This window comes from Erinaceus europaeus, chromosome 14 (assembly GCF_950295315.1).
Source record: "Erinaceus europaeus chromosome 14, mEriEur2.1, whole genome shotgun sequence".
NCBI lineage: Eukaryota > Metazoa > Chordata > Mammalia > Eulipotyphla > Erinaceidae > Erinaceus > Erinaceus europaeus.
This window is the reverse complement of record NC_080175.1, coordinates 44,122,888-44,146,122: the sequence shown is the minus strand read 5'-3', so window position 1 is coordinate 44,146,122 and position 23,235 is coordinate 44,122,888. Positions and strand designations below refer to the sequence as shown.

Genomic DNA, 23,235 nt, shown 5'->3' with positions numbered 1-23,235 from the left:
CCTGATCCACCTTTTTAGTCCTATTTCCAACTCTGACACCCTTCCCAGACAGCGCCTTTGGCCTATCTGCATGCCCGTTGTCAGGCTCAGGCAAAAATAAGTAAAGCCATGAGCCCCTTAGAATATACCTCAAAGGGAGTTGGGCGGTAGCATAGCAGGTTAAGCACACATGGTGCAAAGTGCAAGGACCGGCGTAAGGATCCCGATTCGAGCCCCCGGCTCCCCACCTGCAGGGGAGTCGCTTCACAGGCGGTGAAGCAGGTCTGCAGGTGTCTATCTTTCTCTCCCTCTCTGTCTTCCCCTCCTCCATTTCTCTCTGTCCTATCCAACAACAACTACGTCAATAACAATAACTACAACAATAAAACAAGGCCAACAAAAGGGAATAAATAAATATTTTTAAAAATTTAAACGATTTGTTCTGCTTTATATCTTAATGGATTGACCTGCCAACGCCCATGTCCAGTGGAGAAGCAATTATAGAAGCCAGACCTTCCACCTTCTGCACCCTATAATGATCCTGGGTCCATACTCCCAGAGGGATAAAGAAAAGGAAATCTTCCAATGGAGGGGATGGGATACGGAACTCTGGTGGTGGGAACTGTGTGGAATTCTACCCCTCTTATTCTACGGTCTTAATGATCATTATTAAATCAATTAAAAGAAACCAGCGAGGTGCCGGGCAGTAGTGCAGCAGGTTAAGTGCACGTGGCATGAAGTGCAAGGACCAGGTCAAGGATCCCATTTCGAGGCCCTGGCTCCCCACCTACAGGGGAGTCACTTCACAGGCGGTAAAGCAGGTCTGCAGGTGTCTATCTTTCTCTCCCCTCTTCTCTCCATTTCTCTCTGTCCTATCCAACAATGAATGACATCAACAATAACAATAATAACCACAACAAGGCTACAACAACAAGGGCAACAAAAGAGGGGAAAAAATGGTCTCCAGGAGCAGTGGATTCATGGTGCAGGCACTGAGCCCCAGCAATAATCCTGGAGGCAAAAAAAAAAAAAAAAAGAAAGAGTGATCTTGAAGGGCTGGGTCAAATAACATAATGATTATGAAAACTCTCTCTTTCTCTCCCGGCTTCCCCATCTCTCTAGATTTTCTCTCTGTCCTATCCAACAGCAATGACAACAATAATAACAATAACAAGCAGTGATAATAACCCTGGAAGGAAAAGGAAAAAAAAACATCAGTGGGGGGAAAAAAGGCTTAGAGTGGGCCAGGTGGTGGCACACAAGGTTAAATGCACAAAGTACCAAGCGCAAGACCAGTGCAAGGATCCCGGTTTGAGCCCGCGGCTCCCCACCTGCAGGGTCACTTCACAAACAGTGAAGCAGGTCTGCAGATGTCTTTCTCTCTCCCTTCCTGTCTTCCCCTCCTCTCTCAATTTTTCTATCCTATCCAAAAAACTGAAAAGTGGCCGTAGGAGGCAAAAGAGAGCGAGAGCGAGAGCGAGAGCGAGAGCGAGAGAGAGTGTGTGTCAGCGGTAGCGCAGCGGGTTAAGGACCAGAGGAAGAATCCCGGTTCGAGCCTCAGGCTCCTCACCTGCATGGGAGTCACTTCACAGGCGGTGAAGCAGGTCTGCAGGTGTCTATCTCTCTCCATTTCTCTCTGTCTTATCCAACAATGAACGACATCAACAATAACAATAAAAACCACAACAAGGCTACAACAACAATGGCAACAAAAGGGGGGGGAAATGGCCTCCAGGAGCAGCAGATTCATGAGCCCCAGCAACAATAACCCTGGAGGCCAAAAAACAAAAAGAATGAGAGAGCTGGAAGGGCTGGGTCAGATAATACAATGGTTATGCAAACTCTCATGCCTAAGGCTTCAAAGTCTCAGGCTCAATCCCCAAACCACCATAAGCCAGAGTTGATCAGTGCTCTCTTAAAAAATGAAAGAAGGGGAAAAGGGGGGTAGAGGGGGTGGAGAGCTTGGATCAGACAAGGAATGACAAAAGCCTAGGTCACAGAGTCCCTCCTCAATGGCCACCCACTGCCCTACTCTGGTCCCGCCCCACATAGCTAGCCCAGCACTGTACCCTGCTGCTGTGGCCTAGCCCACTCTTTGTTATGTTCAGGACACCATAGTCCTGTGACCTACGATCCTGCCTCTATACTCCAAAAGACAATAAGCCACAGTGAAGAGACAGGGGCAGAATGGCAGCCTAGTACTACAACTTGACAGCAGTGGGAGGGAGAATAAGAGCTATAAATCATGTGGGAACCATAGCTACAGTTTGAAAGCAGCAATACTGAAGTTCAGCTTCCACAGCAACTGACTCTGGGAACAAGAACTAGAAGAGCTCCATCCACCCAGTCTGTAAGACACCTGCAGTCTCAGATTTCTGGTCTGGTGAAACACAGATACAATAGTTGTAGACAGGCACTTGTGAGCCTGGCCTGCTCACACCCAGGCCCATAGCCCTGGTTCTCACAGAGAACCAAACACAATGGGAACACAGAGAAAAATACCCACAATGTTGAACCAAGAGAGCAGCTTGAATAAAATCTCAAACTCAACAGATATATATATATATATATATATATATATATATATATATATATATATACACCTTCTAAAGACTTCAAAGCTATGATCCTGACAATGCTCACTGAGACAAGTTTAACTGTAGGAGAAAACCTCAACAAATCCAGAGAAAATATAAAAATATGTAACAGAAATCAGCAATATATACAGTACATGATCTATAAAATATAGTGGAGAGGCCCATAAAAATAAAAAGCAGGGTGGTCTGGGAGGTGGCGCAATGGATAAAGCATTGGATTCTCAACCATGAGGTCCCGAGTTTGATCCCCGGCAGCACATGTACCAGAGTGATGTCTGGTTCTTTCTCTCCTCTTATCTCTCTTATGAATAAATAAAAAATAAAAAAATAAAGAGCAGGGAGTCGGGTGGTAGCACAGTGGGTTAAGCGCACGTGGCGCAAAGCGCAAGGACCGGCATAAGGATCCCGGTTGGAACACCCGGCTCCCACCTGCAGGGGAGTCACTTCACAGGAGGTGAAGCAGGTCTGCAGGTGTCTGTTTCTCTCTCCTTCTCTGTCTTCCCCTCCTCTCTCCATTTCTCTCTGTCCTATCCAAAAACAACGATGACATCAATAACAACAATAACTACAACATTAAAACAACGCACTGCCAGGCTGGAGTCTGAGACAAACAATAAAACAAGGGCAACAAAAGGGAATAAATATTAAAATAAATAAATAAATAAATAAAAAGCAAAAATAACAACAACAAAGAACTAGAACAAATGAAGATAACGTGAGAAAGCTATGGGACAGTAACATAAGAAACAATATCCACTTTAGAGGGACCAGAAGGAGAGAGAGAATTATTTTCTTTGTCCTCATCAGCACTTCATCATTATGGACTGCCTTTCAGATAGAAAAGAAGAAAAAGACAAAAGGAGAACCACCACAGTACCAAAGCTTCCGCAGTATTGTGGAGCTAAGGGACTTTCTAACCTTCCCAAGAGAACTATCTCATCAGCCAGAAATCTTTATTTATTGCACCCGGGGCTACTGATGGGGTGAGTGCCGGGAGCACAAATCCACCATTCCTGGTGGCCATTTTGTCCTTTTAAAAAATATTTTAATATGGCAAAGAGAAAATGCGAGGGGTGGGTGAGATAGAGGGAGAAAGAGAGACACCTGCATACCTGCTTCACCAGGTAGGGAGCGGGGACTCAAACTCAGGCCCTTGAACAAGATAAGATGGGTGCACCAGTCCCTTATCAGCCAGAATTCTTTTTTTTTTTTTTTTTTATTTATTCCCTTTTATTGCCCTTATTGTTTTATTGTTGTAGTTGTTATTGTTGTTGTCGTTGTTGGATAGGACAGAGAGAAATGGAGAGAGGAGGGGAAGACAGAGAGGAGGAGAGAAAGATAGACACCTGCAGACCTGCTTCACTGCCTGTGAAGCGACTCCCCTTCAGGTGGGGAGCCGGGGTTCGAACCGGGATCCTTATGCCGGTTCTTGTGTTTTGCGCCACCTGCGCTTAACCCGCTGCGCTACAGCCCGACTCCCTCAGCCAGAATTCTTACTTGAAGTATTAGCTGGTATTAGCTGACAATTTCTCAAAACTGAAGGAGATAAAACCTCAGCTCTAGGAAGTCCAAAAAGTTCCAAGTAAAATAAATGTAAACCTGAGTTCACCATAACTTAAAATAGCAAAGATCAAAGACAAGAGAGAATATTAATAGCATCTAGATAAAAAGCACAGCCACCTATAAAGAACTGCCTGTCAGAAACTCTGAAGGCTAGAAAGGACTGGCAGGACATACTCAAAGTTCTGAATAAAAATGACCTCCACCAAAAAAAAAAAAATTCTATGCAACAAGGATAATGTTTCTCAGACAAGCAACCATGAAAGAAATTTATTACCACCACACCAGAAACACAGATGTATATAAAAGTTCACAAAGCTGGGAGTCGGGCGGCAGCACAATGGGTTAAGCCTGGGTGGTGCAAAAGGCAAGGACCGGCATAAGGATCCCACTTCAAGGCCCTGGCCCCCACCTATAGGGGAGTCGCTTCACAAGCAGTGAAGCAGGTCTGCAGGTGTCTGTCTCTCTCCATTTTCCCCTTCTCTCTCCATTTCCCTCTGTCCTATCCAACAACGATGACATCAATAACAATAATAACTACAACAATAAAAGCAAGGACAACAAAAGGGAATAAACAAAATATTTAAAAAAATGTTCACAACATTACCATGTCATTATACAATATATACAATACCTTTGTTGGGAGGGTATTTTGGCTTTTTTCCACCACCAACCAAAGCCAAATAGTTGCAACGAAATAACATTTCCACATGACCAACTCCTCCTTCTAGGAATTCTGAAATGATATTAAAAAGTTATTAGTTCGTGTTTTTTAAAATAAAAAAAAAAAAACCTTAAATATGCCTTAAAGTAAAAGTGTGCAATGGTCTGTAGTGAACAAACTTAGACAATTAGTGCAGCAAGCAAATAGACCTAAAAAAAAAGACAACATGGGGGGGTCGGGTGGTGGCGCTGTGGGTTAAGCGCATGTGGTGCAAAGCACAAGGACCGGCTTAAGGATCCCGGTTCAAGCCCCCGGCTCCCCACCTGCAGGGGAGTCGCTTCACAGGCGGTGAAGCAGGTCTGCAGGTGTCTATCTTTCTCTCCCCCTCTGTCTTGCCCTCCTCTCTCCATTTTTCTCTGTTCTATCCAACAACGAACAACATCCACAATGGTAATAATAATAACCACGAGGCTACAACAACAAGGGCAACAAAAGGGGGGGGGGGGAAAGACAACATGGGGGTCGGGCAGTAGCACAGAGGGTTAAGCGTACACGGCACAAAGCAAAAGGACTGGAGTAAGGATCCCAGTTTGAGGCCCCAGCTTGGAAACAGAGTTGGCAGTCAGCTGAGGTAAAGAACAAACACCTCATCACAGACCCCTGCAAGCGTCAACCCGGCTTTGACCTAGCACGTTATGATCGGGCCCTCCTCAATCGCTATCGAACAGGCCATGGCCAGTGCGCCGCTATGTTCCACCGCTGGGGAGCCAGAGATGACCCGAACTGCCCCTGCGGCTCCAGACAGACTATGACCCACATAGTCAACGACTGCCACCTCTCCAGATTCAAAGGAGGTCTCAAAACTTTACATCAGGCTCAACCTGACGCTGTTGACTGGCTACGGAAGAAGGGCAAACGCTACAAGAAGAACCCACATGCAGGAAGGGTAGCTTCACTAGTGGTGAAGCAGGTCTGCAGGTGTCTAGTTTTCTCTCCCTCCTTGCTCGATTTTTCTGTCCTATCCAACAATAACAGCACTAACAACAACAACAACCAGTAAACAAGGGCAACAAAAGGGAAAGAATAGCCTCCAGGAGCAGTGGATTTGTAGTGCAGGCACCAAGCTCCAACAATAACCCTGGGTGGCCAAAAAAGAAAAAAAAGGGAAGAGAAAAGAATAAAAGACAACATAAAGTACTTAATCAAATAGTTTCTACTTAGACCTAAACCCTCCTCTACTACTCCCTATTTCCCTCCCCTCAATCACTCTTTGTCAGAAAAAAAGACTAAAAAAACTGGACAAGGGCAAGAGACTGGCAAACTTTAATGATGGCCCTTTTGGTAACTCTCATACCTGAGGCCCCAAAGTCCCAGGTTCAAATCCCTGCATCACCATAAACAAACAAACAAACAAACAAACAGGAAACTGGGGCCAGGTGGTGGTACACCTGGTTGAGCGCCTATGTTACAGTGCACAAGGACCCCTGGTCCCCAACTGCAGGAAGAAAGCTTCACAAGTGGTGAAGCAGTGCTACAGGTGTCTCTGTCTCTCTCCCTCTATCTCCCCCTTCCTTCAATTTCTGACGGTCTCTATCCAATAAATAAATAGATTAAAAAAAAAGAGAGGATGGGGTCAAGCGGTAACACAGCAGGTTAAGCGCACATGGTGCAAAACACAAGGACTGGCGTTAATGATATGGTTCGAGCCCCGGCTTCCCACCTGCAGGAGAGTCGCTTCACAAGTGGTGAAGCAGGTCTGCAGGTGTCTTCTCTTTCTCTCCCCCTCGCTGTCTTTCCCTCTCTCCATTTCTCTATGTCCCATCTATCAACAACAACAACTACAACAACAACAAAAAAACAACAAAGGCAACAAAAGAGAAAATAAGTAATAATAATAATAATAATAAAAGGAAACCTTCCAATGTAGAGGATAGGATAGGATACAGAACTCTGGTGGTGGGAACTGTATGGAATTCTACCCCTCTTAACTTATAACCTTGTCAACCATTAATTAAATCACTAATACAATAACATTTCCCTATTTTTTCAGAGGTGAGTCTTGAAAATGTGTGATTTCACTGCTTCAAATAAGCACTTTTTTATATACAAGTAATTTTGGTTTTTTATTAATACTTTATCACAAGATTGTAAAATCACAACATCCCATGCCATATCCAACATCAAAGTTCTATATCCCCACCCACCCAGCTCCCAAAGATAACAATAACTTTCACAAGTCTTAAAAAGAGTGCTTGCTTCTGTTTTGTTTGGAATTTTTTTTTGGGGGGGGAGCTATGTAAATCAGATCTCTAGATTCCACATATGAGTGAAACTATCAGGTAGTTGTCTTCATCTTTTTTACTTATTTCACTAAGCATAATCCAGTTCCAACCATTTTGTCCCAAAGGAAACAATATTATCTTTTTTTTTTTGCCTCCAGGATTATCGCCGGGGCTCGCACCAGGAATCCACTGCTCCTGGAGACCATTTTTTCCCCTTTTGTTGCCCTTGTTGTTTTATCATTGTTGTGGTTATCACTACCATTGTTGTTGTTGCTGTCATTGGATAGGACAGAGAGAAATTGAGGGGAAGACACAGAGGGGGAAAGACAGATACCTGCAGACCTGCTTCACCGCCTGTGAAGCGACTTCTGTGCAGGTGGGGAGGGGGGTAGCTCAAACCCAAATGCTTAGCCAGTCCTTGCGCTTTGCCGGGTGTTTGAACCAGGATCCTTCTGCCTGTCCTTGTGCTTAACCTTCTGCACTACTGCCAGACTCCCAATCTCATCGTTTTTTATTGCAGAGTAGTATTCCATGGACTATATATTCTATAACCTTTCTTTTTTTTTGTTTTTTATACCAGAGCACCGATCAGCTCTGGCTTAGGGTGCTGCAGGTGATTGACCGGAACTTAACCTTGGGAGTCCTCAGGTGTGACAGTCTCTTTGCATAACCATTATGCTATCTACCCCCGCCCATCCATAGGCATTTAGGCTGCTTCCATTCTTAAAATGGCTATTGTGAGGGAGCACCGGCGTAAGGATAACAGTTTGAGACCCCCGCTCCCCACCTGCAGGGGAGTCCTTTCACAGAAGCAGGTCTGTAGGTCTTTCTCTCCCCTTCTCTGTCTCCCCTCCTCTCTCTATTTCTCTCTTGTCTATCCAACAAAGACGGAATCAATAACAACAATAATAACTACAACAATAAAACAAGGGCAACAAAAGGGAATAAATATTTTTTTAAAAAATCTGGCTATTGTGAATAATTCAACTATCAACACAGGGGTGCATATGGCTCTACTAATTAATGTTTCAGTGTCCACTGGATAAATGTCTGAGTGGTACTGCTAGATCATAAGGTAATTCCATTTTTATTTGTTTAAGGATACTTTTTCATACTGTCTTCCAAAGGGCCTGCATTTCTCTAATCATAAGTGAAGTGGAATATTTCTTCATGTTTCTGTGGGCCAAAAAACCACTTTTTAATTTAGGAAAAGAGAGAACAGAGTGGGGTAGAGGGAGAAAAGTGAGACAAGGCATCACCAGAGCTTCCTCTGATGCTACAGCACTTTCTATGTGGTGTAAGGATTTGATCCTGGGCCACAAGTATAGCAAAGCATGTGCCTTACCAGGTAAGCTATCTCTCCTGCTCTGCATCTGACTTTTTAAAAAAGATTTATTTATGAGAGAAAGGAGAGAGAACCAGGCTGCCATGGTGCATATGATGCCAGACATTAAACTCTGGACCTCATGTTTACAAGTCTAGCTCTCTATCCACTATACAACCCCTGTGTCACCCAGCATTTGGCCTTTTAAAAAATATTTATTTATTCCCTTTTGTTGCCCTTATTGTTTTATTGTAGTTATTATTGTTGTTATTGATGTCGCTGTTGGATAGGACAGAAAGAAATTGAGAGAGGAGGGGAGACAGAGAGGGGGAGAGAAAGACAGACACCTGCAGGCATGCTTCACTGCTTGTGAAGAGACTCCCCTGCAGGTGAGGAGCCAGAGGGCTGAACCAGGATCCTTACGCTGATCCTTGCGCTTTGCGCCATGTGTGCTTAACTCGCTGTGCTACCGCCCTACTCCCAGCATTTAGCTTTTAATCAGCAATTACCATCACAAATCAAAGTAGTAACTGGCTGGGAAAGTACTTAGCTCTGGACTTCAGACTTAGTATCCTATAACCACACACAAGCCACATGACACTTTAAGATAACGCAATAAAATAGATGACATGCCAAAATTCTCACTTTAAGGTATGGCAAAATCTTTCTCAAAAGCATGTTACAAACTGAATTTTAAAATTCATGTGTGGGGTGGTGCACCTGGTTGAGAGCACACACATATCACTATGCATGAAGATCTAGATTCAAGTGTCCAGTTCCCACCTGTGAAGTTGGAGGGGAGGGAAAGAGAGAAGAGAGGAAGGAAGAGGAAGAGAGGAGGAGAGAGAGAGAGAGGGAGAAAGGAGGAGAAGAGAGCGGGAGAGGAAAAATGAGTTTCATAAGTAGTGGAGCAGTGCTACAGGTTATCTCTCTCACCTTTTATGAAAAATAAAAAATAAAGAAAAAATGATGGTGGAGTCATGAAGGCACCAAGTCTCAGCAATAACCCTGGTGGTTAAAAAAAAGGGGGGTGGGTGGGTTCAGGCATTAGCGCAGTGGATTAAGCGCACATGGCACGAAGTGCAAGGATCAGCCTAAGGATCCCAGTTCAAGCCTCTGGCTCCCCACCTGCAGAAGAGTCGCTTCACAGGCGGTGAAGCAGGTCTGCAGGTGTCTATCTTTCTCTCCCCCTCTGTCTTCCCCTCCTCTCTCCATTTCTCTCTGTCCTATCCAACAACGACAATATCAATAACAACAACAGCAATAACAACAATCAGCACACAACAATACAACAAGGGCAACAAAAGGAAAAGCAAAATTAAAAGAAAAAAAAATAATAAAAAATCACTTGGAAAAACTCTTCCACTTAAGTCTGAATGCCTCAACTTCAAATACTCACTATGTTAAAAGGAAAATGACAGTAGGTTTCTCAATGTCCATGGCAAAGATCAAATCTCTCAATGAGAAGTTTGGGGCTCAGAGAGGCAAATCCAATTCTGAGTAATTCATGTTGCAGAGCAAGTCTGTCCACCTTAACCCCAACAGTCTGCAATGACTCTCAAGACAGTGAAGATATAGCAAAGGACCAGGGATGAAACAAAGTCTTCAAAAATTAAGAGTCTTTTGAAGATTAAGAACCAGCTTCTCCCTGTCCAACAATAACTATGAAAGACATTTCTAAAGTTCACCATATTGGTTTCTGAGAAAATTAAGGAAAATATCTAGCTTTAAAAAAGCTATCTCAAAGTGATTCTAACTTAACAGATATAGAAGGAGAAACAGTGTGCAGATGAGGGGAACCAGAGGAGTCAAACCCACAGATACAGAAAGTAGACTCCTCAGTGCCTGAGCTGAGGGATGGGAACAGAGCTTCAGTTTTGCAAGATAAAGCATTCTGGAGACAGATGACAGTGATGGTTGTACATGAATTTAGTAGTGTACATGCCCAGTACCCTCCTCCAACTCAGTCTTTCCATTTCTCATCATCCACATCTGTGAAATTAGATTTACAAGGACTCTGGGCAGTGAAGGTCAGGCCAGGGCTGTGCTCACACTGGCCAGCTCTCACTTCCACTTGCTGAGTGGCTAATGAGGCTGAGTCATCATCTTCCCCTACTTCCTGGCACAGTACAGCACCAACCAGCAACCAGCAGGCTTAGGAGTCAGCAGCCCTCACCTGCTTACATAAGAATGTCCCCCATCTCTCCCAGCATGAGATCAGCACTAGAACGTGTGACACTGGCAGTCAAGTGTGGATGAAGAACTTGGGAAACCCAGAGGAAATGCTGGGTGAAGAGAACATTTTTGACTCTGAGGGATGAACAAGAAACCAGAAAGTGCCAATGGCTTCTTACCTTGTTTTTCTTTTTCTTTCAGCGGATCAGTGTTATAGACACGGAATCCATTTTCCATCCCACACGCAAAGCATCCTACAGTGTGAGAGACAGACACATTAATGTGAGGTTTCAGCTCAAGACTCCAGGCATACAACAGGAATGAGGGACCTAGAAAAGGACCTAGAAAAGGACCTAGTTTCCTAGGGACTGGTGGCACGCTTGGTAAAGCATACATATGGTCAGGCACAAGTGGTAGAGAGCTTTGTGTCTTTGACACCCTGAGTTTGATCCCTAGCAGCAAGAGGAAAAAGTGCTACATTACTTACTGTAACAACTTATTCTGGGTCTAAGTCCTTCTCTGTGTTACTGATCCCATGCAATCTGAACACAAGAATCAAACTTTGCTTCCTAGAAATAAGACAGGAATCTGTTTCCTTTCTCTCAAGGGTGACATCTACCCCAAGTTTGAAGCCCAGTGGCTCTGGATCTTTGAGCATGGTAATGTGTTTGCTTATGGAGTGAGCTATCTCCTGGATGGACACACACACACATTTTGGGGGTGGGGGAATTAGTGGTTTACAATAAACAGTAAATACAGTAATTGCTACATGTGTAACATGTCTGTTTTCTACACAACACTTTAGCTTCTCACCTGGGTCCTCCTCCACCACCATGCTCTAGGACTGAGGCCACCTCCCCCCACCCCAAGTCCTTTATTTTAGTACAATACACCAAACCCAGACCAGGTTCTGCTTTGTTTTCCCTTCTGTTCTTATTTCTCAACTTCTGTCCATGAGTGGGATCATCCCATATTCATCCTTCTCTTTCTGGCTGATCTCACTTAACATGATTCCTTCAAGCTCCACCCAAGATGAAGTGAAGGTGAATCCACCATATATAATTTTTAAAGATTTTACTTATTATTGAGAAAGAGGAGGAGAAAGAGAAAGAACAAGACATCACTCTGGTACATATGCTGCCAGGGATTGAATTTGGGACCTCATGCCTGAGAGTCTAGTGCTTTATTCACTGCACCTCCTCCTGGACCACGAACCCACCATATTTGATAGCTAAGCAGTAGTTCATTGAAACACACTTTTTAATACGGTGTAGGGGAATGAACACAGGGATCTTAAGCATAGTACTAGTACTACTGAGTGACCTCCTAGACCCATTTTTTCTTTTTGCTACTGGGACATGGAGTGGAACATGAGACACACCAAAGTACCACTCCACCACTGATCGAGCTCTCCCAGTGCCATGGTGCTCTCATGTGGTGTTGGGGCTTGAACACACGGCCTCATACATGAAAAGGCACACGCTGTACTGGGTGAGCTATCTCCTGAGCCCTTGCATACATATTAATTTATCTTTAAGGCAGGTGAGATAGCATCATGGCTATGTAAAGACTTTCATGCCTAGCGCTGCTCTGAGATCTTAGTTTCTTTTTTTTTTAATGCTATTTTATTTACTTATTCCCTTTTGTTGCCCTTGTTTTTTTAATTGTAGTTATTATTGTTGTTGTTACTGATGTTGTTGTTGTTGGATAGGACAGAAAGAATTGGACAGAGGAGGGGAAGACAGAGAGGAGGAGAGAGAGATAGATACCTGCAGACCTGCTTCACCGCTTGTGAATCGACGCTCCTGAAGGTGGGGAGCTGGGGGCTTGAACCAGGATCCTTAGGCTTAACCCACTGTGCTCCAGCCCTACTCCTAGTTTCAATCCCTACCACCATAAGCCAGAGCTGAGCAGTGTTCTGGTCTCTCTCACTCGGTATCTCTCTCATTAAAATAATTTTTTGGGGGTCAGGTGGTAGCACACTGGGTTAAGGATCCTGGTTTGAGCCCCCTGCTCCCCACCTATGGGGAGGGTCACTTCACAAGCAGTGAAGCAGGTCTGCAGGTAAATATTTTTCTCTCCCCATCTTCCCCTCCTCTCGACTTCTCTCTGTCCTATCCAACAATAATGACATCAATAACAACAACAATAAAACAAGGGCAACAACATGGGGAAAACCTCACAGCATGATGTTTATCAATAATGCCAGAGACAAAGCTAAAAACCCAGGGGTCAGGCAGTAGCTTAGCAATAGAGCATACCCACAAAAGGTACTATTTATGCCACAGGGACTTACACTGCGCTGGCTAACAGAAGGGTGGCTGGCAGCTAGATGGATGTGTTCCGTTTTTGTTTTTTCCCCAAAAATATATATTATGAAAGAGGAAGGAATCGACCAAAGGACTGCTCGGCTCTGAATAACATGATGCCAGGAACTAAACCCATGGCTCTAGGGCCTAGGCATGCAAGCTGGTTCTCTAGCAGGTTGAGCTAGCTCCCTAGACCTGTGCTCAGTTTCTTTAAAAATAAAAATAGAGAGAAAGAAAGAAAAGAAATACACATTTTAGTGATTTTTTTTTTTGTCTTCAGGGTTATCACTAGGGCTCAGTGCCTGCACTACAAATCCACTGCTCCTGGAGGCTATTTTTTCCCATTTTGTTGCCCTTGTCGTTATTGTTGCCATAGATGTTGTTGGATAGGACAGAGAGAAATGGAGAAGACAGAGAGGAGGAGAGAAAGACAGACACCTGCAGACCTACTTCACCGCTTGTGAGGCAACACCCCTGCAGGTGGGGAGCTGGGGACTCGAACTGGGATCCTTATGCCGGACCCTTGTGTTTTGTTCCATGTGCACTTAACCCACTGCGCTACCGCCAGACACCCGATTTTAGTGATTTTACGTGCGTTCCACATGAGAGAGAGAGAGAGAGAGAGATCAAGAGTACCATGCCGTGGTCCGGGAGGTGGCGCAGTGGTAAAGCTTTGGACTCTCAAGCGTGAGGTCCTGAGTTCGATCCCCGGCAGCAGACATGCTAGAATGATGTCTGGTTCTTTCTCTCTCCTATCTTTCTCATAAATAAATAAAATCTTAAAAAAAAAAAAATAAACAAATAAATAGTGCCATGCCAGTACACACAGCACCAGATATCAAACTGGGAGCCCCAGGTCTACAAGTTCTGCACTCTTATCAATCAAGATATTCCCCATCACCCTATGTTCAGTTTCCTTCTTTCCTTAAAAAGAAAAAGGTTTATAGTCCACCACTGCAGGTATCGACTCCCTTCTTCTTCTAGCGTTTGCCCTTCTTCCGTAGCCAGTCAACAGCGTCAGGTTGAGCCTGATGTAAAGTTTCGAGACCTCCTTTGAATCTGGAGAGGTGGCAGTCATTGACTATGTGGGTCATAGTCTGTCTGTATCGACTCCCTGAAGGTCTGGCTAACCTGTTCCATCTAGCAGCCAGGCAGGGTGTGTTTCTGACCCAGGCATTAGCAAAGGCACTCACAGCCCTCTGCCAGTGATCAAGCCCCGCAAGTTCTCTCTGAGCACTCAAGCATACCAGGTCTGCAGGTGTCTTTCTCTCCCCCTCTGTCTTCCCCTCCTCTCGATTTTTCTGTCCTATCCAACACAACAGCTATAACAAAAATAACAATAACAACAAGGGTGACAACAAGGGCAATAAAGTGGGAAGAATGGCATCCAGGAGCAATGGATTCATAATGCAGTCACCGAGCCCCGGTGATAACCCTGGAGGCAAAATAAATAAATAAAAGTTGCCTGGAGCCTGTAAGGCAGATGTTTGGTTTTTTTTTTTTTTTTTTTTTTGTATTAAGATGTGACTCTAGGGAGTCGGGCAGTAGCGCAGCAGGTTAAGTGCATATGGAGCAAAGTGCAAGGACCGGCATAGGGATCCCCTTGGCTCCCCACCTGCTGAGGAGTCGCTTACACCGGTCCTTGAGCTTTGCACCACGTGTGCTTAACCCGCTGCACTACTGCCCGACTCCCAGTGTCTGTCTTTCTTTCCCCGTCTTCTCCTCTCTCCAATTCTCTTTGTCCTATCTAACAATGATGACATCAATAACAACAACTACAACAACAATAAAACCAAGGACAAAAGGGAAAATAAATAAATATAAAAAAGATGTGACTCTAGTCTTGAGTCTGTAGTTTGAAAAATTAATGAAAAACACTTAGATGTTTGTGCTACGTCAATGAAATGTGAAGAAATGGTATTACAAACACAAAAAAATTGAAATGCACTTTCTAAAGTGGTTAAGGGTCTTTTCATCTTGGCTTTCTTCTTTTTGCCACCAGAGTCTTCACTGGGGCTTCATGTGTGCACCATCTCAGTACAGAGCTCCTGTATCTTTTTTCAAACAAAGGGTCAGGGACAGGGGAAGAAGAGAAAGCACAGCACTGCTCCACCCTATGTGGAGCTCCCCCAAGCAAGGGTGCATGATGGCTGGAAGTTTGAAAAGCAGGCCCTTGTGCATGGTAGAGTATGACCCGGTGAGCGATCTCCAACCAACCTAATGTCTAAGAAAGAAAGAAAGGAAGAAAGAGAGAAAGGAAGGAAGAAGAGAGAAATGCTAAGCTATAATCCTAATATATTTTAACAAAAATTTTCCCCACAGATGAGGGGAACATGGAAGTCAACCAGTGGCCTCAGGTCTTGTCCAGTCAGAAAAGGAGAAGGTATACCTCCTCAGACACTTCCAAGGGAACAGAAAGAATGTTAGGGCAAAAGGAGATAGCTCAGTGGACAGAGTGAAGGCCTCACTACACACAATGCTGTGGATTCTATCACAAGCACAACAGAGCACCATGAGCAGCACCAAAGGGAAACATGGTCTGGGGAACAGTACTTTGGTGTCTCCTGTCTCTCTCAGTATGTAAAGTAAAAAATAAGTAGAAATAAAAAGCTGGGCTAGAGAGTGCAGGAGTGAGGACCTCAGTTCATTCCCCAGTATCACATTAAAAGAATAAAAAAGCAGGAGTTGGGCAGTGGCGCAGTGGGTTAAGCGCAGGTGGCGCAAAGTGCAAGGACCAGTGTAAGGATATCGGTTTGAGCCCCCACCTGCAAGGGAAGTCACTTCACAGGCGGTGAAGCAGGTCTACAGGTGTCTATCTTTCTCTTCCCCTCTGCATCCCCCTCCTCTCTCCATTTATCTCTGTCCTATCCAACAGACATCAGTAACAGTAATAACTACAACAATATAACAAGAGCAACAAAAGGGAATATTAAAAAATAATAATAATAAAAATTAAAAAGCTAGTTGGTACAATTCTAGAAATGTGCATGTCAACACTGTATTGCAAGTTATCTCTGGGAGAGGGTAAGCCCAAGTTGGAACAGTTTAAAATTATGGGCAAATGTTCTTATATAATTTTCTCTTTGTGAATATTTATTTCCTTTTGTTGCCCTTGTTTTATTGTTGTAGTTATTGTTTTACTGATGTTGCTGTTGTTGGATAGGACAGAGAGAAAGGGGAAGACAGACAAGGGGAGAGAAAGATAGACACATGCAGGCTTGCTTCACCACCTGCGAAGTGACTCCCCTGCAGGTGGGGAGCCAGGGGCTCGAACCGGGATCCTTATGCCAAACCTTGCACTTTGCACCACCCGTGCTTAACCCACTGAGCTACCACCCGATTCCCTCTTATATAATTCTCTAAAGAAACCAGACCATCAGTCTAGCACACATGACATCAGGCATCTAACCTGGGATCTTAACTTTTAAGCTCAAAGGTCTAGCCACTGCACCACCTCCTGGGCAGCTCTTATTTCATTTTAAATCATTTCAGTAAGACAGACAGACAGACAGAGCACTGCTGATATTCTACATGAAGACAGGAAGCAAAGCCAGAGCTTCACTCATGCACTGATGTACTACTCTGCCACCTCCCCAGCCCATCACAGTGCACACATGGTAATGCACAAGGACCCCGATGCAAGTTCCCACCTGCAGGGGAGAACTTCACAAGGGGTGAAGCAGTGCTGCAGATGCATCTCTTTATCTCTTCCCTTCTTCCTATTTGTCTCTATTAGAAAGAAAAGAAAATGGCTCCAACAGCGATGAAGTCACTGCGCAGACACCAAGCCCTAGTGATAATCCTGGTGGCAGAAGACAAAAAAGATTTTCAAGTATGGGGCCCTAGATCAGATCAGCAGAGTAAACAGTTAATAGTATTTACATATTCTCTTCATGTTTGAGAGCTACTCTCTGCCCTAATCCAGCTTTCTAGACCTATTCTAAATTCTGACACCATCTTCCCAAACAATATTTTATCCTGCCTGCATGTTACCTATCAGGCTCAGGCAAAAATTACTAGTCATGGGCCCCTTGGAACATACCTAAAATAGACTTCTTAGCTTTGTCTTACCTGAAGAGCCCTATTTTCATACGTTCTATTCATACCTTTGGGTTCCTGTTTATTACTTTGTCCTGCTTTGTATCTTACCACCTTTCAGGCACTAAATTTTTATTTATATATTCCCTTTTGTTGCCCTTGTTTTATTGTTGTTATTATTGTCGACATTGGATAGGACAGAAATAAATGGAGGGAAAGACCAAGGGGGAGAGATAGATACCTGAAGACCTACTTAACTGCTTGTGAGGCAACTCCCCTGCAGGTGGGGAGCCAGGGGCTTGAATCAGGATCCTTGTGCTGGTCTTTGTGCTTTACACCACCTGTGCTTAACCTGCTGCGATACTGCACGACTCCCATAGGCACTAAATTGCAGACAATTCTTTTATTATTTATTCCCTTCTGTTGCCCTTGTTTTATTGCTGTAGTTATTATTGTTGTCTGTTGTTGTTGGACAGGACAGAGAAAATGGAGAGAGGAGGGAAAGATGGACACCTGCAGACTTGTCTCACCGCTTGTGAAGTGACTCCCCTGCAGGTGGGCTCGAACCGGGATCCTTACTCGGGTCCTTGTGCTTTACACCATGTGTGCTTAACCCGCTGCTCCACCGCCCGACTTCTATGATACCATCCTGACTCCCCTGGGCAGAAGACCTGACCTGCATGTCCTGAAGTCTCACCTCTCTAAAGCCCTACCCCACTAGAGAAAGACACAAACAGGCTGGAGGTGTGGGTCCACCCACATGTGTCCATGTACAGAGGGATATAAAAATAGGGAAGCTTCCAATGGAAGAGATGGGACACAGAACTTTGGTGGTGGGAACTGTATGGAATTATACCCCTATTATCTTACAATTTTGTTAATCATGATTAAATCACTAATGAAAGTTAAAGACTTAAAAAACTGATCTCCGAGGGTACATACAGGAACGGGGGAGGTTCCACTGATGGTGGAGCAGTGCTGTAGTATCTCTACTTCTCTCCTGGACATAAAACAATGGAAATGTAGGCCCAGGAGTGGTGAAATTATGCATGAGCGAGGATCTAGCACAGAAAAATATTTCTATCTGTAAAACTGCAGTGAAATAAACAACTCCCTGGTTTATAAAGTGCTTTAACCCACCAACCTGAAGCTTAAGTCCCTCTCAACACTGTAAACTTCTTACAAGTCGTTACAATGAAGTGAGTTCATTTTACAAAAATAAAGTCATTTCCCCACCAATCGCGATATATCACAAACCAAAGCCGTGTTTTCAAAACAATTCTTGACAAACCCTCATAAAATAGCACAAGCGTCGCTCCCTTCTTGGGCAAATCGCATTAAATTATTTCACATTAAATCTCCTTGAGCCACAAAGCTTTCTGCTTTTCTGTTTTTTTAGAAAATATATTTATTTTATTTTAATGAGAAAGAATAGAAACATAAGGAAAGATAACACACACACACACACAGGGGTGGAGAGACACACCACAGCCCTGCTCAGCCCTGGCTGATGGTGGTGCTGGGGACTAAGCCTGGGGTCCCAGAGCCTCAGGCAGGGTGCTGTCTCCCCAGCACCCCCCACCCACGTTGTTTTCCCAACCGTCTGCTCAGGGACCTCACCTCACCTTCCCATCACTTCTCACTGAAAGCTTCGCATGGGAGCCGGCTCCATGTGCAGTGAGCATCCTAACGACTCCGGGGCCTCCCGGCCCGCCTGGGAAACCCAAGCCCCACAGCTTCGGCCAGTTACAGCCCAATGGCCCCAACCCGCGGCCGTCTGTAGCGAACATGCCCTCTTAGCCCGACCCACCTGCAGTCCCTCAAGCAGCTCCCCTCCACGCACACGGCCACCTCCTCCGGGTAGCCTTCCGTGGTGTCCAAGAACATCTAAGCGGAAACCTTACCAACACTATGGTCGGGTGCCCCCACTTTGCTTCTCTTAACAATCAAAACACAACCAACCCAACCTCCGAAGAGGCCGTGCCTGAAGAGCACCGTCCCGTCCCCGGGGGGCGTAGGGAGGAGGGTCCCCCAAACCTCCGTACCCCGCAGAGTACCCCAGGGCGGGCTGCAGGCCCGGGAGCAGTAAAAGCTCCCCAAGACGCTCGGACGGGCTACGCTTCACCCCAGCTGGGCCCGGGCTGGGTGGGGGAGTCCCAGGGCAGCGAGGTCCCCTGGGTGTGGGAGTCCCGGGGCGGAAGGGAGAGCTCGTCCCCTGGCCAGCAGGAACTCGCAGTAAGAACGGCGCCCCGGTTCGGCCCGGCCCCCACTCAAGGGCCCGGTGTCAAAGGCCGCGCGGTCCGCACTCGCGGCCCCGAGGACGGCGGGCCCCGGAGGACCGCGCGGGTGGGCGGCTCCCCGCCAGCGCCGGCGGAAAGGGGCGTCGGGGGCGCCGCCGCGCCCGAGGGCCTCACCGTGGTCCTGGTTGAAGCCGGCGTAAAGCAGCCCGTTGCCATGGGGGTTGCACGGAAGGAGGTTCATGGCGCTGCGGGGCCAGCGCCTTAGCGCCGCATGCCCTCGGGAGCCGAGGCCGGCGGTGGGGCCGCCGCGGCCGGAAGCGACGGGAGGACTGCGTGGACGCGCAGCCCGCAGTGAAGAGTGCAGAGCGCATTTACCCGCGAGGGGCAGGGCAGGAGGGAGAGCCCAGAGCATCACGAGTATGAAAGCGGGGCCTGCCGGGAAGGGACTGGTTCCAGTGGGCGGGGCTCGGAGTGGAGCCTGAGCCAGGTCGAGGGGGCGGGGCCTCGAGAGTCAGGCGCCAAGTGCTGCTCACAGGCACACTAATTCCCGTGAGGGCCCCTAAGTTATAAAATCTAAAGAAGATGGAAGAGACTTTTCCTTATTTATTTTTTTAAAAACAATACTTATTTTAAAAATATTTTTGGATTCGCCAAGTGCAAGGACCAGCATAAGGACCCCGGTTTGAGCCCCCAGCTCCCCACCTGCAGGGGAGTCGCTTCGCAAGCGGTGAAGCAGGTCTGCAGGTGTCTATCTTTCTCTCCTCCTCTCTGTCTTTCTCTCCTCTCTATTTTTTTTTAAATTCCCTTTGTTGCCCTTGTTATAGTTATTATTGTTGTTGATGATGATGTCGTTGTTGGATAGGACAGAAATGGAGAGAGGAGGGGAAGACAGAGAGGGGGAGAGAAAGATAAACACCTGCAGACCTGCTTCACCGCTTGTGAGGCTACTCCCCTGCAGGTGGGGAGCCGGGGGCCTTCTGCCAGTCCTTGCGCTTTGCGCCACCTGCGCTTAACCCGCTGAGCTACCGCCCGACTCCCTCCTCTATTTCTCTGGGTCCTAGCTAACAATGACGACATCAATAACAACAACAATAATAACTACAACAACAATAAAAAAGCAAGGGCAACAAAAGGGAAAATAAATATAAAAAAAATTTTTTTGGAATATCTTGATTTATTGGATAGAGACAGCCAGATATGGGGGCTGGGTGGTAGCACACCTGGTTGAGTGTACATGAACCCCAGGTCCCCACTTGCAAGGGGAAAGCTTTACCAGTGGTGAAGCAGCTCTGCAGGTGTCTTCTCTGTCTCTCTCCCTCACTATCACTCCATCCCCCTTAATTTCTGGCTGTCTCTATCCAATAAATAAAGATGCTTTTTAAAAAGTTAAAACTAAGGGATGAAAAATTTATTAAGAGACAGCCAGATTTCAAGATGGAAGGAAGTGATAGGGAGAGAAACAGAGACACCTGCAGCACTGCATCACCGCTTGCAGAACTTGCACCTGCAGGTGGGAACTGGGGGCTTGAACCCAGATCCTTGCACATAGTAACATGTGCACTCAACCAGGTGCATTACCACCTGGCCCCTCCTTACTTACTTTTAACCGATTAAAGAGATGACCATCTAGACTAGAAGACAGCTCACCCAGTACAGCGCCCACTTTATTGTGCACATGAGCATAGGTTCCAGCTGCTAGCACCACATGGGAGCACAGCAGTTCCTGTAGTGTCTGTCTCTTTTTACATATTTATTCCCTTTTGTTGCCCTTGTTGTTTTATTGTTGTAGTTATTATTGTTATTGATGTCGTCGTTGTTAGGACAGAGAGAAATGGAAAGAGGAGGGGAAAACAGAGAGGGGGAGAGAAAGATACCTGCAGACCTGCTTCACCGCCTGTGAAGCAACTCCCCTGTAGGTGGGGAGTCAGGGCTCCAACAGGAATCATTACGCAGGTCCTTGCAGTTTGCCCCATGTGCACTTAACCCACTGCGCTACTGCCCGATTCCCCATCTCTCTCTCTGTCTTTCCCTCTCTCTTTCTGTTATCTTAGATTGGAAGAAAACAAAAGGAAAGAAAGGAAGAAAGAGGTGCGGGGGTTAGAAAGCATAATGGTTATGCAAAGATACTCTTGTGCCTGAGGCTCCAAAATCCCAGGTTCGACCCCCCCATACCATAAACTGGAGCTGAGCAGTGCTCTAGTTAAAAAGAAAGGAAGAAAGAGGGTTAAGCGCACATGACACAAAGCCAAGGACCCGGTGTAAGGATCCCGGTTTGAGCCCCCGGCTCCCCACCTGCAGGGGAGTCACTTCACAGGCGGTGAAGCAGGTCTGCAGGTGTCTTGTCTTTCTGTCCTCCTCTCTGTCTTCCCCTCCTCTCTCCATTTCTCTCTGTCCTATCTAACAACGACATCAATAATAACTACAACAATAAAACAACAAGGGCAACAAAAGGGAATAAATAAATAAATATTTAAAATTTGAAAAAGAAAGGAAGAAAGAAAGAAAAAAAGACAACAACAAAGGTGTTTACTGTGATAAATAGAAGTACCTGGGCATGGAGCTCCCTATGAGACAAAGAATAGAAATAGGCCAAGGGATTGGTGTGAGTTTTTCAGTCTCTCAGTCTGACAGTTTGATACAGGCCATCAAAGTTATCTGGTGTTTACCCTCGGAACCTGCCCATGTTGCCTTATTTTAGAATAAAGCTCTTTGTAGATATGATTAAGTAAAGGATCTGAGGTGGGGAAATTGTCCAGATTGCCTGGGTTCTTTGGACATTCCTGATGTGCTGCCATATCTGTCTTTATGAAAGTGGGGAGGCAGCCCAGGAGGTGGTACAGTGTATAAACCACCAGTCTCTCAAGCACAAGATCCTGAGTTTGAGCCCCACCATCACATGTGCCACAGTGACGCTCTGGTTCTCCCTCTCATTGTCATTAAGAAGTCAGACTTTGGGGGGAAAGAAAGAGAGGAAGTGGGTAGACTTGATCCACACAGGAAGGTCACATGAAGACCAAGGTTGGAGGGATGCAGTCCGGGCACCCCTTAGGCCACTAGGAGCTAGAAGGAAGAAAGACGGAGCCTCTGGAGGAAGCACACCACCAAACCCATGGTCCTCATTTTGGACTCTTGGACTCCTGGCCTCCAGAACTGAGTATATTTCTGTTGTTGTAAGGGCTCAGGAGCCTCTGAGTCCTCATGGAAAAGAAGCTGAAGGCACAAAGGGAGAATTGCATAGTCTACATTGCTTCAAAGCCTTCATACCTTTTGCTCCTGCCTTCATACCTCCTAGAGGAGGCAGCCTAAAGGTCAGTCAGAGACTAGCAGGGGTGCTGCTGAGACCATCACAGCCACTGCTGACTTACCTGAAAAGGCCCTTGTGATTGATGTCTGCCAGGAGGGAGTTGAAAAGGATGGGGGGGGGGGACCAGGTGGTAGCACAGCGGGTTAAGTGCAGGTGGTGAAAGTGCAAGGACTGGCCTACGGATCCCAGTTCGAGCCCCCAGCTCCCCACCTGTAGGGGAATCTCTTCACAGGTGGTGAAGCAGGTCTGTAAGTGTCTATCTTTCTCTCCCCCTTTCTGTCTTCCCCTCCTCTCTCCATTTCTTTCCATCCTATCTGACAACCACAACATCAATAACAACAACAATAACTACAACAAAATAAAAAACAACAAAGGCAACAAAAGGGAAAATAAATATTAAAAAAAATAATTTAAAAAAGGGACCCAGGTAAATTTGACAGAGAGAACATACTTTATGTTCAGTGCTCTCAGGGAGTATGTGGCCTGAGACGGATACTTAAACTCAGTAATCAGGGATCAGGCAGTGGCGCACCTGCTTAAGCACACACGTTAAACTCAGTAGTCCTCATCTGGAAGGGGATGCACCATGGTGAAAGCTGTCACTGGTAAGAAGTAGCCACCATCTCACCTAGCAGAGTCTGTGTCTACGCAAACATCTTGCCTTTGTCCCATGCTGCCAGCCTCATCCCCACAGCTGTCCTGTCTGAAGGAGCATATCAGCTGGCTATGCGTGCAACAGATTTTGCAGTCTTCCTGGTGCCCC

At 45.9% G+C, this 23,235-nt stretch overlaps 1 protein-coding gene across 3 annotated transcripts in view; it reads right to left on the bottom strand.

Annotated features, from left to right (window-relative positions):
* WDR45B (WD repeat domain 45B) overlaps nt 1–19,499 on the bottom strand; it is a 31,807-nt gene extending 12,308 nt beyond the window's left edge. For 2 of the 3 annotated variants that reach the window (XM_007524450.3, XM_060171692.1), the window contains exons 1-3: nt 19,343–19,499; nt 10,761–10,835; nt 4,771–4,872 (exon numbers count right to left, since the gene is read on the bottom strand). In XM_007524450.3, coding sequence (XP_007524512.1) covers nt 4,771–4,872; nt 10,761–10,835; nt 19,343–19,409 — 244 coding nt within the window. In that variant the 5' untranslated portion in view covers nt 19,410–19,499. Of the gene's footprint in view, nt 1–4,770; nt 4,873–10,760; nt 10,836–18,738; nt 19,210–19,342 lie in introns of those variants that run through there. The other variant, XM_016188753.2, reaches the window with a different exon arrangement.
* Nucleotides 19,500–23,235: the final 3,736 nt, after the last annotated feature.